This window comes from Pygoscelis adeliae, unplaced genomic scaffold, assembly GCF_000699105.1.
Source record: "Pygoscelis adeliae isolate BGI_AS28 unplaced genomic scaffold, ASM69910v1 Scaffold26, whole genome shotgun sequence".
In the NCBI taxonomy this organism is placed as follows: Eukaryota; Metazoa; Chordata; class Aves; order Sphenisciformes; family Spheniscidae; genus Pygoscelis; species Pygoscelis adeliae.
The window spans coordinates 7,530,295-7,545,370 of NW_008825104.1; the positions used below are offsets into that span (position 1 = coordinate 7,530,295).

Genomic DNA, 15,076 nt, shown 5'->3' on the forward strand with positions numbered 1-15,076 from the left:
TAGATTCAGACTAGATACAAGGAAGAAATTTTTTACACTGAGCATGGTGAAGCACTGGCATAGGTTGCCCAGAGAGGTGGTGGCTGCCTCATCCCTGGAAACATTCAAGGTCAGGTTGGACGGGGGCTCTGAGCACCTGATCTAGTTGAAGATGTCCCTGCTCGGTGAAAGGGGCGTTGGACTAGATGACCTTTAGAAGTCACTTCCAACCCAAACTATTCTATGATTCTATGATTCTATGATTATTTGTAAGTGATTAAGTGGCTCAAATGGCTCAAAAGTAAATGTAATCTCAAAGTTCATGTAACAATTTAAAATACCTACATCCTTTCAGAAGAACCTTACTGCAATTCATGAAATACTAAGGGTGCCCTATCCCAAAATTAGGAAAAAAATTGTCTTCAAGGTATTTTTTCAATACTTTTGCAAGTATTTCTTAAATATATATTCTAATTTAGACACATTTCAGAGCTGCTATTAAATACTGAATGTAAGAAGTACAAACTGAGGACTTGCAGAATAATGTGCATGTGTTGCACATTTTCTGCCTTAAAAAAATCCTCTTAGACACAAGAGAAGCTGACATCTCTTGTGTTAGTAAAGTGTAAGCCTTTAAACAGAGAGGCATATCTTTTTCAGCATACTAGAGATGATGGAAAGCTTGTAAGATTTCAAGAGCTAACTAATCCTAAAAAGCACAACCATTTTTTGAAAGATAATACTTTCTAAGAAAGAAATATTTGCGTTCTGTATTTCCTTGTGAATGTATTTGTGAGGGGGGCATACTGTGCCTGTACACTCGCTTCTGTCTCTGTCTGGGTGCGCTGGGATGTGAACTGTGTATCAGTATTTGGGTTTCAGGGAAGGAGTCAGGTCTCTCAGAGGGAGGGTTCTGCCCCTTGGGAGTGCATGTGTGTCGCAGAGCATACCTGCTCACACACGGAGACTGTGTCCACATGCCTCCTAGTAGCACTGCCTCGTGCTTTGGGCCCCACTGTGGGGCAAAAGCAATTTCCGCAACAGGTCATTGGTTTGCAGCAGGGTCAGGCTAGCTGAGGGGATTCCCTTTCTATTTCAAACCCCTGCAGACCTCCTGATTCCCTTCACTTGCCAAACTCTGGTGCTCGCAGCCTATGGAACCCATTCAACAATTTCTGGACAATTTAATTTTGCTAACCCAAGATAAGAACATACATGTTTCTGAGGAAGCCTGAGGTGCTCTGCAGTATAATCATCACATTGGTAAAGTTTGGAAGCAATTTCTTGGGGAAAGTACAGGTTGTTTACATAAAATAAGAGTCAAAATTTTGGGGATGCAGAAATAGTAAAGGAAAGTTACGATATATCTTGTCAAATTTTACACCTGCTTTAGCTTCTTGTTTTCTTTAAACTCTTCATTGGTGATTCAGAATATTGTAAATGGGGTTTTGACAGACTGCCACTGATGAGGGTAACATTGCATTTGCTGCTGGAAGTGAACTACAGGCAGCATGTACCACACGATTTGAAATGTATTCAGAATCATTTTATTCTCTTAAGTATATATATGCCTGCTGAATCTAGACTGCTAAAGGCCATCTGAAACTTTACCTGAAAAACTATTTTATCTATTTTTATGTCATTTCAGCTTTCCTTGTATTTTGTGTGATATGTCTTTGCAGTCTCTTTAGCTGAAAGCACAGTGACATTCTGTGATTTTATTACTGTAGCATGATACTTAATATCATAATAATGTCTGATCTAGCCACAAAGTTCAGGAAGGGAGAGTTTAATACACATAGGTTACTGAAACTTATTAAAAGTAGTTACTAGGAACAAAAAGGGGTCTGCTAAACCTTTTCCATTCAGCCACAGTCCTATGAAGAATAGGCTACTTCATCAGCCACCATATCTATTTCAAAACTGATTTTTAAAACAGAAGCTGTGGGCAACTTCCAGAATATTGTCTCACCGCTGTCCAAATGGCATTGGCTGAACAGGGTCCAGTTTACTTAAAGAAACATGAAATAGGGTAATTTCAAATCCTACTTTTAGCAAAAATGCAGTCAGTGACTTAACCCTCATACCATTGTATTTAGTTAAATACAGGTAATTTTGGGGACTGAGTGAACTTTTTACATCTTGTCAAGATCAAGTGAACCTTTTTATTCCTCACTTCATTTATAATTCACCATCTGTCTCTCCTATGTTCCCAGTCTTCACAAACGCAAGGACCTGAAATATTTCTGGAATACACCTCTTCTGGGAAGAGTTTTTGAAACTCAGTGAAACACAGTGACCATGTGTGGTTGCTGATAGAGAAATATGTCTGTTTCAACCAGCTATCCCCAATGTCTTTTCTCCTGGCATCCAACTCTGTTTCCAAATGGAGAATTAAAAAATGAGAAAAGTATTACATAAAACATTGGGTAGGTGGAGTAAAAAAATTACAGTGAAAGCACTATATCTGTGTTAATGAAATGAAAGTTTAAATCATTTCATGACCTCTACTTATCTAGCTAGAAGCATCCATATTGCCATTATCAGAAGTACCATTCAGTACAGACCTTGAAGTTCAGCCTCACTAGTGCTTTCCTAGGTTTAAATACTAAAAATTCTCATCTGCACTTAACTTGCTACTACAGTATGCTTGCAGCATGAATGCACTGTCCATAACTACCTGCTCCAGAGCAAAAATAATGTACTAGGAGATTGTAGGTAGAATGAAGACAAATAGGAGTAGCTGAATGATTGTACATGCTGATTGTGTTTGTTTCACTATTACTTTTTTCTTTTCTTACCTGTTTGGTGTGTCTGTTGTCTCTTTCATATTTGGCTTACAGACATCTCAGAGTCAAGGACTGTTGTTCTGACAGGCCTCGGAGCAACAGCATCCTGGCCTCCAGTCTTCACTTCTAGATACCAAATCAATACAAAATACGATAATGGTGAAAGTACTGCTAGTTCATCTCCTTTTCATTCACATTTTCTTTACAGCTCTTGTAATTTGAGAAAGATTGTAGGAGGAAGCCAGTATCAAATGCAACCTTAAAAGAGTAAAAAATTACTTCTTGAGCATTCTTTTGAGATAAATCATTTTCTGAGAAATGAATCTAATTTCATTCTTCCCATCACTTAATTTTTGTAATTCAAACTTGTGGGGTTTACTTTATCTCCATGTACATCTCTTCCATCTTCCTACACGTGAAGCGAAGCTCCTTTCCAAAGTCCTATTTTAATACCAGTCTGGAAGGAGCTGTGCAAATGCTTTTAACTAAAAATCCCCTATCAGGCATCTATCACAATATTCATTCCAGTGCGAAGGAAATCCGCAGCAGCAACACCTGAGCTGTAGAACCTGAGTGTACCCCTGAGCTCTCAGATACAGTTGTATCTCCAGCTATATCAGAATAAGAACTGGGTGTGGACCAAACTATTCTATTTCCTATTCCCACCTTCTTTCTACAGAAAGGAAACTGAGCCAGAGGAGAACCACAGCATATTGCAGCAGTGCTCCTGTAATGTACCCCCACAAGTCACTTTGGACACAACCTGTGTGGGATGGAAGAGAAGGAATCCTTCCTCCATGTGGTTGAGCTCTTGTTCTCCCTTCCTGGGAGAGTTACCAGCCAGTATGACAAGGGCTGCTGAGGCAGTAAGCGCAGCATATAGGGAAAACAGAGTTATGAAAAAAACCTCTTACATGTCTATTACATGCATAAAAATGTCTTTTCCTCCTGCATAAAAGAAATTGTGGATGTGTGGAACCAAGCCTAAAGTATAATCCACCATTCAGTCCAGTCACTGAACTCTCACTGTTGGTGCCTTTATTCGTAACATTCGTCGTTTTCTCCATCCCTGTTAGCTGCAATGCACATTCTATTTCAAGGATTCTTACAAATGCAGAGGCACGGTACCAAATAGTGCGAATCGTGTTAGATTTTGGATAACCTTTCATGGATGGATAAAATAACTCCTGAGAAAGAAGCTATATATATTGTAAGAAAAATTACTCACATTTCCTAGCTGTCTAAAGTGATCATTTATCCCAATAAATGATAACTCTTCCAAGACAAAGTGGGCACACTTGTAAATGTCTGGGAGAGAAGCCCTGCAAACATTTTTATGGCTTTTTAAAATATATTGTGTGCACTAGGCTGGGCTAGAAAGAGTAGTTACAAAGAGGGCAAGGTGGATGGATAGAGAAGCAGCATGTTAAATGTCAAATTTTCTTTGTACTTTAATTTTTATTTCTGATTTTTTCTCTTTAATGCTCTTAATTATTAGAGTGCAAAGATGTGAACAAAGTGGCGTATTGCCCACTGGTGCTGAAGTTCAAGTTCTGCAGTCGAGCATACTTCAGACAGATGTGCTGCAAGACCTGCCAAGGACACTGACCCACAGAAAGCACAAGAATGTGCCTTGTTATTACCATTATGGAAGAGTGTCCATCGAAGAGAGCCACACAGCGGAATGAGATTGACGTCCTTGCAAATGCATTACCCTGTGGAAAACGTAACCACTGGTCAGCCTCAGCTGACAGGATTTCAATATTATTTTAACTTCTGTGAAGTGGGATTTATTAATCCAAAGTGCTGGACACAGTATAAGGAGGGCATGCCAAATTGGAAAGATCCACACAACACATATAGAATAGCTTACTGTGGAACATTTGTGTTCTTTTGACTAAATCCAATAGTCTGTTTACCTCCTTGGACCATTAAAATAATTTTTATTATGGACTTAGCAATGACACTGAATCCATTTGTATTTAAAACTGTTTAAAATGTAGCTGTTATGACTTGGTCTACTATGGAAGTAAAGAAAAATCAGAAAAGTGTTAAGTCATAGCTTAAAAATGTTAACTATTTTATCTCACGACACAGCACCACAATTTAAATTATAAAATGAGCTTGGAAATGTTATTTAAGGAGCAGAAATTTTTTAAAAAAATGTATTTTTCCTTCATTCCACCTAATTCCCTTTGGAGTAATCCATATTTCCTGAACACTGCTGTGAGCCATATATAAAGCTATACTAAATAGAACAACCATGAGGGACTTAGTTTTAAGAGGTGCAACAGTTATTGCAGTGGTGCATGAAATACAAGTGTGCTATGAAATGAAACGAAATGTGTTGCAGGTTTATAGCCATCTTACCATTGTACACGTGAAGCTGAGATTTCCACTGAAAGGGAATATATTTCAGTAACATGGAGGAGGCAGACTCCAACAGTGGTGAAGACAGTATTGCCAGCTCCTTCACTACTACCGTACATGTTGCGTAGAACTTACACTCTGACTCCAGCTCACTCTTGTTTACAACACCAGCCACAAAGAAGAAACAGCTTTGTGGGCATCTAGTTCTAGTTTACGTGTTACTTCTGATTCTCCAAAATTAAGGAATTCCAGTGCAAAAGATAAGCCTACTGTGTAATAGCAACAATCCTTCGCAAAGCTGAAAGTTAAAATGGATTCCAGATGTTCCCTTCTTTAATAACATAGCAGAAGGGCATTTGTTTATGAGAAAGAATATGTGAATGTGCAGTTCAGGAGACTACATCTGAGTGGGCACGGGTTACAACCAAAGAATAAATGACTTGTGGAGGTACCTAGGTTCTGTTCAAATGAGAAGTCAAAAGTGTGCTTGAGCCAAGAGGCCTGTCAGACTGCAAGGAGTAAGGCACACTGGAAAAGGGGTGGCTAAAATGAAGTCTGGCCACCTTCACCTATATGGCCAGATACATATTTAAAGCTGGACCATATTTAAAGGTAGGGGCAGCTTTCAGCATGAGACTGGAACAAACTTGTGCCTCTGGATTAGTAGCTAGATGCCTTAACTATTCTGCTGCCATACTCCACTTACATCATATCATCATACTTTTAATAGTCGCCAAATACTTCACATTTTTAAATGTGAAACCAAACTACTTAGGCAAGAATCTACCATAAAAAAGTTAATTGTTGTGCTCTTCTTCCCCTTCACTTTTCAGTAACAGACTCAACAAGGAGATAAGGAAAGTAGGTACTGATTTATATTAATATATTGTACTTGAACACTTGCATTTTGCAGCAGGTACTTGATGAATGTGCTTTTTTGTCCAACTATGCCTCCTTTGTTGTAGTGCAATTAAAATTATGTGAACAATAACGTGTTACAAATTCTAACTCAAATAGCACTTTTTAAAAAAAGTACTCTTTTCAGTGAAAAATAATTTCGAAGTATCATGAGATTGAAGTGTACCAGTGTATTTTACCAATAACAAGCCAAATGTGTTGCACACTATTTACTAATGTGAATTAATATGGAACAATAGATACTGTTAACAGGACTCATACTATGAAATCCCCCCAACATATCGACAATCTATCTGAGGGGTTTTGTGTAGCCCACGTATTCATGACCATCAAATTCCTGTCATCTGCTACCTCTTGCCAGTATTTTCACTTCCGTACGCCTGTGACCAGTGGAATTCATTTTCAGTTAGCTTGCGTGTATTCACATATGCTTATCTGCTGCTCTCATCACCATGTAAACAACTCCTGTTAAAACTGACACCAGTAGACAAAAAAAACCCCAATCTTTGGGAGTTGCACATAGGGATTAAGGGCAGTATGTAGTCCTTCTCTGTTAAGTGAATCGATTTTCTGTATCCTTTTGACAAAACACCTTGGTGCTAGCATGCCCTGGCTAGGTCAAAAATATGATGAAAGGGAAAGGGATTGCTGTGGCATTCCTTAAGCAAGAGGCCTCTTTGTATCAGGGTCCGGTTTTCTCCAGGGCATGATTTTGTTTATCAGCTAATGTGTCTTTTCAGCTAACAAGAAAAGGGTTTTCTAGGTATTCAAAAGAAACCTTTTTTTTTTTACCTCACTTAGGACATGAAAATTGTAAGGAGTGTTTCCAAAGACACATTTTGCTCTCTTACTGGTGCTAGAACACTAGGGAGTCTGATGTTTACTCTGCAACATAACAGCACTGAGGTTGGAATTCAAAGAACTCCCTGGAGCAATGTTGAATTGTATTGTTAAAGGGAACAAAACACAGAATGTATGTGGATTTACAAACTAAGCAACGCTTCAGACTAAGACCGAAAAATGAAACCTAATATAAAGAAAAATAATTGGTTTCCACAGCACAGTTCATTGCTGCTGCTACACTGTAGCCATCTATATAATCTAAGCTAAATAGCTTTATATTCCTGAATAGTGACAAAAGGACTATTTGTATAGGCTATAAATATGACAGGCCTAGAATCAAATAGTATAATACAAAATGCAGAAATCAATCTGGTGCCAGTACTTCCACTGAGCAATACTATCAGCTGAAGAAGATCAAAACAGAAAGAAAAATCTAGAGATTAACCCCTCAAGGTGTATACACCCAAAAATAGTCCATTTTGTTAGGAACTTTGTAATGGAGTGAATGTCACATAGGTATCCTTAATAATAACAGACTGAAATTACCTTTGTATTATTGTGATTAGTTGCTTATTATTTTATACTCAGTATTAATGTGGTACACTGTTACTTTATTATTATTATTTTTGCTTTTGTAAATTATATTCTAATTTATTGTCATGTTTCTTAACACTCGTTCTACATGCATTCTCCTGCTTGTAATGAAAACAAAAATATTGTAACACTTGATGCAGTGAAATTCCACACCAGGCACAGATTTGTTTTTAACATAGATAATTTAGTAAAATAAAACTGCAGCTTTTAAGAATGATACCCATGGTACAGTTGTTTATTCCCTGACTTACAGTTACTGAATTCTGTATGCTTAACGTTTGCTTTGTCAGATGCATCAAAATATGTATGTTTTCTTTCAAGTAACATCTATATGTTACGCTAGAATCCTGTCCTTGGCAGCAGTGGTTTGTCATATATAAGCAAAACAATAAGGAAAAGGACAAGTCAAGAACATGGTCATGTACATTATTAGATAATACTTTAGCCTAAGCAGTAATGTAGATCAAGAATGAAATTAATGGCAGCAAAAATATCCTGTACTTCTTGGAATGATTTCATTAACAGCCAGTCAATAATAACAATAACAATAAAATGTCCTTCTTGCATTGAGCTTTTAAGGTTTTATCTGAAGTTTATGTGAAGCCATGATGTTTTTAAAGATAAAGAAGAAAGTCATTTCAGCAGACTTGGTGCTTAGGTCACTGATGCTGAGAGATGCTTCTTTTCTTACCTGGTACAGTAAAGATACCTTGTATGGAAATCTCTGATGAAGTCCTACGAAGTATTTCTTGTTTCTCAGTTAAAATCTAGCTTCTGGTTTAATGAAAATAATCACACTGCTATTACGAGTAAGATGTTAAAAGTACAGAGAACCTTAAATATTTTGATGAGGCATTTACTAATTTTGGTTATTCTTTTTTATTCTATTTACAAATGAAGATTCAAAAAACAATTGCCTGTTTTATGTATGGTTATTTCTACCTGTGTTCTATCACAAAGTTTTATTGCCCTACAGATCAGAAGTTAAAGATGGAGTAGTCTTAGTAAATAACACAGTCTAATAACAGTTTTCTCTGTCATTCCAAAACTCTGTTGACTTTCCTCCCATACACTACAAGTTATTACCTGATAGGTTTCCCACTATTGTTCAGTTTTGAGTATTATTATTCCTCCTTGGAGTGTTTGTGTTTTGGATTATGACAAACTGGGTACACTGAAACAGATGGTCTTGTGTTTCCCTCTCTTTTTCTCCTCCTGCTACCTTAAACCTAACATCACCCATGCTGATTACAGAATTCTTGGCACACAAAATTCCCTTCAGTCTTCTTAAAATGCACTCTTCCTGTACCTGAACTTTCTTCTGGAGCCAACCCTGCTATTAGAATTCCCTGTTACACTTTTTCAGTTTATTTATTGAGGAAATGGACATAATTTTTACCTGAGATACTTGCTTTTCCTTTCCCTGATTTCCTTTGCTATACCTCACAACTGTTCCTTCATCAGTAAACTCCCTATTCTCTCTGAAGCTCTCTGATCTACAAGGACTTTTAAATATCCTCTGTAGAATGCTGAGCAGGCCTTGGTTAATTTGCTGACTTTTTAATGATTTTTTTTTTTATTACTAGGAACTAAGATCCAGGACTCTTCTGTGGAGGTTTACTGCAATAGACTTTGGGTGAGTCCTGAGCGCCTCATCTGGAGTCAGTCAGTCATCAATCTAAGAGTCTTAAGAGAAGGCCATTACTAAGCTGAGGCTGTCATTCTGCGAGAAGTGGCACCCTGTCTGGCCGTCTTCCCTTCCCCACAAACAACAATTGGGTGGAAGGGATGGGTCATTGCTTCTGTGTGGTCTCTCCAATTTTTGTCCTAGACAGAATGGTGTAAGAGCATTTGCATGCAGTAATCAGGATGGAATCCCAAACAGATTTATAACGGCTCAGTCAGCCACAGAACAAGGTTCACTACAGCACTAGCAACTTGGTAGTTTCCCAAGTATATTTGGCCCAGCTAAAGGGGGAGTTCATGTCCAGTTTAGGAAACCGAGCCACTCAGAATGCGGTATGGTGTGCATTTAAGGATACTGCATCCCTTAAACTGGCATATCACCTGAGCACCACACATCATTTATTTTCTTCTGTTTCTGCACAGGACTGACATTTTCATTCAGCTGGACAGGCTACAGGGTACATAGTTTATGCTCAGAGGTCATATAGCTGCCAGTCAGAAAATTACTGAAATCTGACCTGGAAAGGATATAAGTATGTATTTCTGCATTAAGATGCCATTTCTATAAACAGGAAGGCCTTTTCAGAGAAGGCTTAGAAAGATCACTAGGTAAACAATCTCACTTCTTTAGTAATCCTGTTTGGAACAAATTCATTGGATCACAGCTTGACATAGAAAAGGAAGTGTTTTGGAAGCTGGAAGGGAAGGCTCAGCCAGATAGTGCTCCAGGCTTTGGTTGCTATGACCACCCAGACGGATCAGATTTGGCCTGGCTGATAAGGGATGAGCCATGGCTTTTGGAAATTGGATTTCTTCAATGCTAAGCACATCAAAATCAGTGTATTTGTTTACTCTTCTCCCCACCCACCCCTTGACATCAAAGCCTTTATAACGGTGCACACTCTTGCGATGTTTATGACATAACAAAACTATTGTTCACATTGTTTGAAAACCCGTCTCGCAATATGATTTATCTTTTGCAATGAATATCAGTCTTCTGTGTAGGATTCAAGATCTCCCTCCCCTTGGAAGCAGATAGGTACTAAGTAACACTTCATGTGCAAGTAAGCTGAGGTAACAGTTCTGCACGTGTGGGAAGGTCTTTGAGTTACATCTTTATGGAAAGACACGGACCCTCGAGTTAACTGGAATTCCGGGAGACAAACTTAAGTTGAGTTCTTATTTTAAGTTCTTATTGCCACATTTGTTCTGAGGTCAGCTATGCTTTATAAAACAAATAATTTTACAGAAGTGCAGTGCACTTCTAGAGTCACTGCCTTCTAACGTCTTTCAATACTGATCAGAGGCAGGGTGAGGGCTTCACACACACACAACGTGTGTTTGAAAAGTTTGCGGTCCATTTCCAGGACACTCTCTTTCATTCCTCAGAATCCACACACTGGGACAGGACTTCTCTTCCCTCCATCATCTTCTCCCCCCTGGTGACTGCTTCTCCTCTTTCTCACTGCTTTCACATGTCTGTGGATCTCATATTCAGTGTACAGTACTGCTGTCTTTGGTCTGATATTTTACTGTGAATGTTATCAAGAGTTTTCACATCTGCAACTTAACACTGTTGTATGTTAAAAATGCTAATTTTAGGCTGGTTTTGTGAATTATTTATTGAAGTGTAAAAACGAATATAAAAATCTAAGTAAGAATTTAAAGAAACAAATGCTAGATGTGCATTAATTTTTTTTTCAAATATGATACCAGATAAAGATGATTTTTCACATTTTTTCTACCGCAATAATTAAAGACCCCCTCAAGATGCTTTTTCCTATTACAAAAACCACTGAGTTAGGAGCAAATATAAACAGAGGGAACTGAGCCTCTCTTTTGGTCTCTCAGATTCTCTTTCACATTTAGCCTTTGCTATTGAAATGCATTATCAAAACAAGACCTTCTGCAGCAAAAAGGAATCTCAAACATCTCATTTGGCCTTTCTGGCTCAAAGTTTCCTTAGAAGTTTATTTACCTAAGATAAGATTACATTGTTGAAACCATCCTGTCAATTAGCAGATAACATTTGACTTCAGATGTATTATTCTTCACAAGCATTTTGTCAAGGATAGGACTGGTAACTGAGTTTCTAGGGAGGAGGGGAGGTGACGGCTGTAATTACACATATGGATTAACTACATCTTGCTCAGAGTCCTTGTGAAACAGAGTGCAAAACAGCCTATTTAAATAAAAGGGGAAAAGAATTTAAGTTGCATTTTGTACCAGCCACAAAGGAAAAATACAAGGGAAGAATACTCCATCTCGGGATTATCAGTGAGGATTAAGAAGTTGGCTCAGCTTTGGTTGCTCACTGCAATCCTTGGTAAAATGTTTGTAAAGCTAAAGGATGGCCTGAATTCTATTAACATGGATTTTTTTTTTTTTCTTTTCTTATCCTACTCAGCCTAAGAAAGGTCTCAAACATTAAGACAAACATCCTTCTGTAAAGTATCTGCCCCTCCGATTTATGAAGTTGCTATGCTGTTTTTGCCACTTCTTGCAGTCGTGATGATCACAAATTCTAATGAAAGAAAAACTACTGAGAACTATGGGTTTGGGGCCTTGGTTTCATGGCTCTGGATGTGTCCCCTCACTACCTTTCTCCTCTAGATGGAAAACTTTGCCATGTGGCCCCTCTTTCCCCCAGTATGAGCAAAACACGTTTCTGGCACCACAGACTCGCTGGCTGCTCCTCGGCACTCCCAGGCTGTGGGCTGGGAGTACTGGGCTGTGGGCTCAGTAAAACGGGTGGATGTGGCTTCAGACATTGCAGGTGCCTCTGCCTGTGGCACCTTGGACAGCACTGCATCAAATCAGTTTCCGTGGGACGTGGCCTTCCTGTCACCTGGCAAACATGGCAGGGACAGGCTGCACTCAAGAAACGTGCTCTTTCCAGGGCATCTTTCAAATTCGGCCAGCAGCCTCCTCTTAGCCTTCCTGCATACGGCACTGAGTGTCCCTCAGCCCTTTTTGGGAGCCCAGCTGTGGCCCGTGGCAGCTCAGAGCTGCAGCCAGGACAGGCAGCTGGGCAAGCCAGTCATGGGGCCTGGCTGGGGCTGGGGGTTGCCCTGGTCCCTTGTGTGCGGTGTGGAGAGCTGCTGAGCTCCAAGCTGTGACGGGTCTCCTCCACTGGCAGCTGGCACCCGAGGGGAGGCTGAGAGCTGCACATGTGCCAGCTTCACACGGGGAAGCCCCGGGTCTGGGGAGCACCCTGGGTAAGGAGCACTCATGGCCCTTGCCGGCTGCCTGGGCTGGGCTGAGCAGCAACTGTCACCTGGCCTCTGGCTCACAGCAGCTGCCTCCTCACCTGGAGACGTGAAGGGGATGCTGCAGTGAGCAGCCACACAGCTCCAAAGGGAGAAGTCCCCGCATGTGAGCAGGAGGGCTCGAACTGAGGTGGAAGGCTGACGGGCTGGGGGAGCCATGGTGGGGCCACGGCTCTGGGGCAGGTGCATCAGTGGGGCCGCTCAGTGAGGGAGGGGCGCCGCCGGGCTGGCAAAGCTGCAGAGGGGCCAGGGGGTGGGGAGGGAGTGGGACCATGAGATGCAGTAGGGGAGCTGGGAGGGTGTGAGGGGCTGAGGAAATCTCAAGTAGCGGGGGGATCCCGGGGCAAGGGTTGGATGAATTGGTAGAGACCACAGGTCCCAGCCAGAGGTGCCCGTACAGCAGAGAGGAGATGGCTCCTGTGGGTAGATGGAGTGTGCAAGAAACTTATAGAAAAGCCTTGAGCTCGGAGAGGCCAAGGGGACTTCCCTTGCAGAAGCTCAGTCCTCAGTATAGAGTGGAGGGCCCGTGCAGGGACTGCAGAAACAGCGAGACCCTTGGTTAGTTTAATCCCTTCAGTGAACTCCTGAAATGCTATACATAGTATTAAAAGAAAGAAGCCGTGACTCTCCCAGTGACTTGCAGCAGTGAGCTGAACTCTATACCTCTTTGGATAGCCTGTTTTAATTGGCTATGCTGTATTTAGCAGATGAGTGAACTGCAAATGATCACGAAAAGTAGCGGTTGCAAAAATGATGTCCATAAATCTGCCTGCCGCAAAGACAGCAGCATTCTCGAATGCCAGATGCTCGCTGGGTCCTGTGTAATTCTGCTGAGCTGATGAACAAATGCTTACAGTGTGTGTTGACTCTCAGCTGGTCATCAGGATAGTGAAGAGCTGCCAAGAGGTATGTTGCTTGTTAACAGTCTGAGACTTAAAGCCTTCAAAACAATGAACCTTGAATCTCCTTTAAAAATAAAAGGGTAAGAGAGTGGTAACATGTTTTGGTAAACTTTGGACTGAAATTTTGATCATTCCTCTGTGGCTTGAGCAACTTGATTACAAAAGCAGTCACCTTGCATAGGGTGCCCAGAGTTATGCAATGGAGTGCTGTGGTTACATGTAAAATGTCAGCTTGGTTTTGCTTGTGTTTTTCTTATCATACCATGTGTGTCATTCAACAGTACATGTTTATCTTTATTTTAACCAAGTTCATGCTGTTCTTGGAGGTTGCTTTTAATGGCCCGTACTTACCTGGACTTAGTCTATGGAAGTTTGGAAAAGGATGCACAGATGAATAGTCAGCCTACTGCTCAAAAATCTTGAGCCAGGATTTGAAAAAAATCATGAAACTGTCTTTGGGGAAAAAAAACCACCAAACCAAAACCAAACTTCTGAGTTATTATTCTCTTATTAGCCTTTTTTTAAGCCTTGTGGTTTAATTGTTTCACATTTTTCCTGCTCTGTATACTGAGGAAAGCTAGAAATTTACTTTTTTAAGGGTCAGAGGAAAGGTAGGAAACTCAACAGCTGGATTCATGTCATTGCAGTAGTCTTTCAGTAGAAAACAGAAATACTTTCAGACATTATAAAATTACAAGGGCTAGCAGGATAAATATTCTATTCTGATTAAGAATGGAATGCTCATTACACTTTTTAGGAAGTATCAGTTATCTTTCTCATTGAAGGCAACTGTTTTATAAAATTTTAAGCTTTGATCCCCATTTTATAAAAATAATGACCTGACTTAGTGAAATGCTGCTTCCTTCTGGGTCATTTCAAAGGATTGTCTTCCAGGTGGAAACTGCCAGAGCCAGAGGTATTCTGCCCACATTCTGTTTGTCTCTAACATCTGTGCTCTGCTAGGGAAGAGAAGGATGTAATACCAGCTCTGTACTAATTAGTAAACCCTCAACAACAATCTAGCAGCATCCTGTCTTACTTACATTACTTTTTTCATGAAAGTGCCCAGTGAACCTGAACTTGCGGTCTGCCTAAGGACTCCTCAGAGAGTACGAAGGTAATGTTGTCTTCATCCTACAACAGCCTTGCTCTGCCAGAGAATGTGAATCTGGCACAAAGTCAGAAACCTGATAATTCATAACCAGCTTTGAGCGCACATACATAAAACCAGTGCCTTTGGCTTCCTGATGTTACTTCTCTATTGATACTAGCCAAAGCTGCTTGGACAGTCAATTGCACAAATTCCCATTTGGGCTGTCCATTTTTCTTGTCCAGATACTTACTTTCTGAAATGAAGGATGCAAAAGGTGGCTGCCTTTGTCTTGGTACCACAGTATCAGAATATAGTACATCACAATATAATAATCCTCCTCACAGACTCAGTCAAGGGCTCAGTTAATTACATCGTAGAAATTTGTCCAGTTGAGACTGTAGATGAATCTGCTATAAATACTTGCAGAGCAGCATGAAGCCAACATAGCATTGTTCCCAATCAATTTTTAATCTGAAAAATGTACTTTTTATTAAAAGATTGAGAAACAGTGAATTCTTGGACATCAGTAAATGTAATGAGTAGAGTATGTATAACTAATTATAGTAGAGTATTTATTACAATGCGACTGCTAAAAATCTTGAGAAGATTTAAAAAAAAAATCACAAAGGCACA

At 40.0% G+C, this 15,076-nt stretch overlaps 1 protein-coding gene across 1 annotated transcript in view; it reads left to right on the top strand.

The window, feature by feature from the left end:
• The window catches only part of ADAMTS6 (ADAM metallopeptidase with thrombospondin type 1 motif, 6), a 156,669-nt gene extending 152,293 nt beyond the window's left edge, over positions 1–4,376 (top strand). The window contains exon 25 of the mRNA XM_009327284.1: positions 4,267–4,376. Within this exon, the coding sequence (XP_009325559.1) occupies positions 4,267–4,376 (110 nt within the window). The remainder of the gene's footprint in view (positions 1–4,266) is intronic.
• Positions 4,377–15,076: the final 10,700 nt, after the last annotated feature.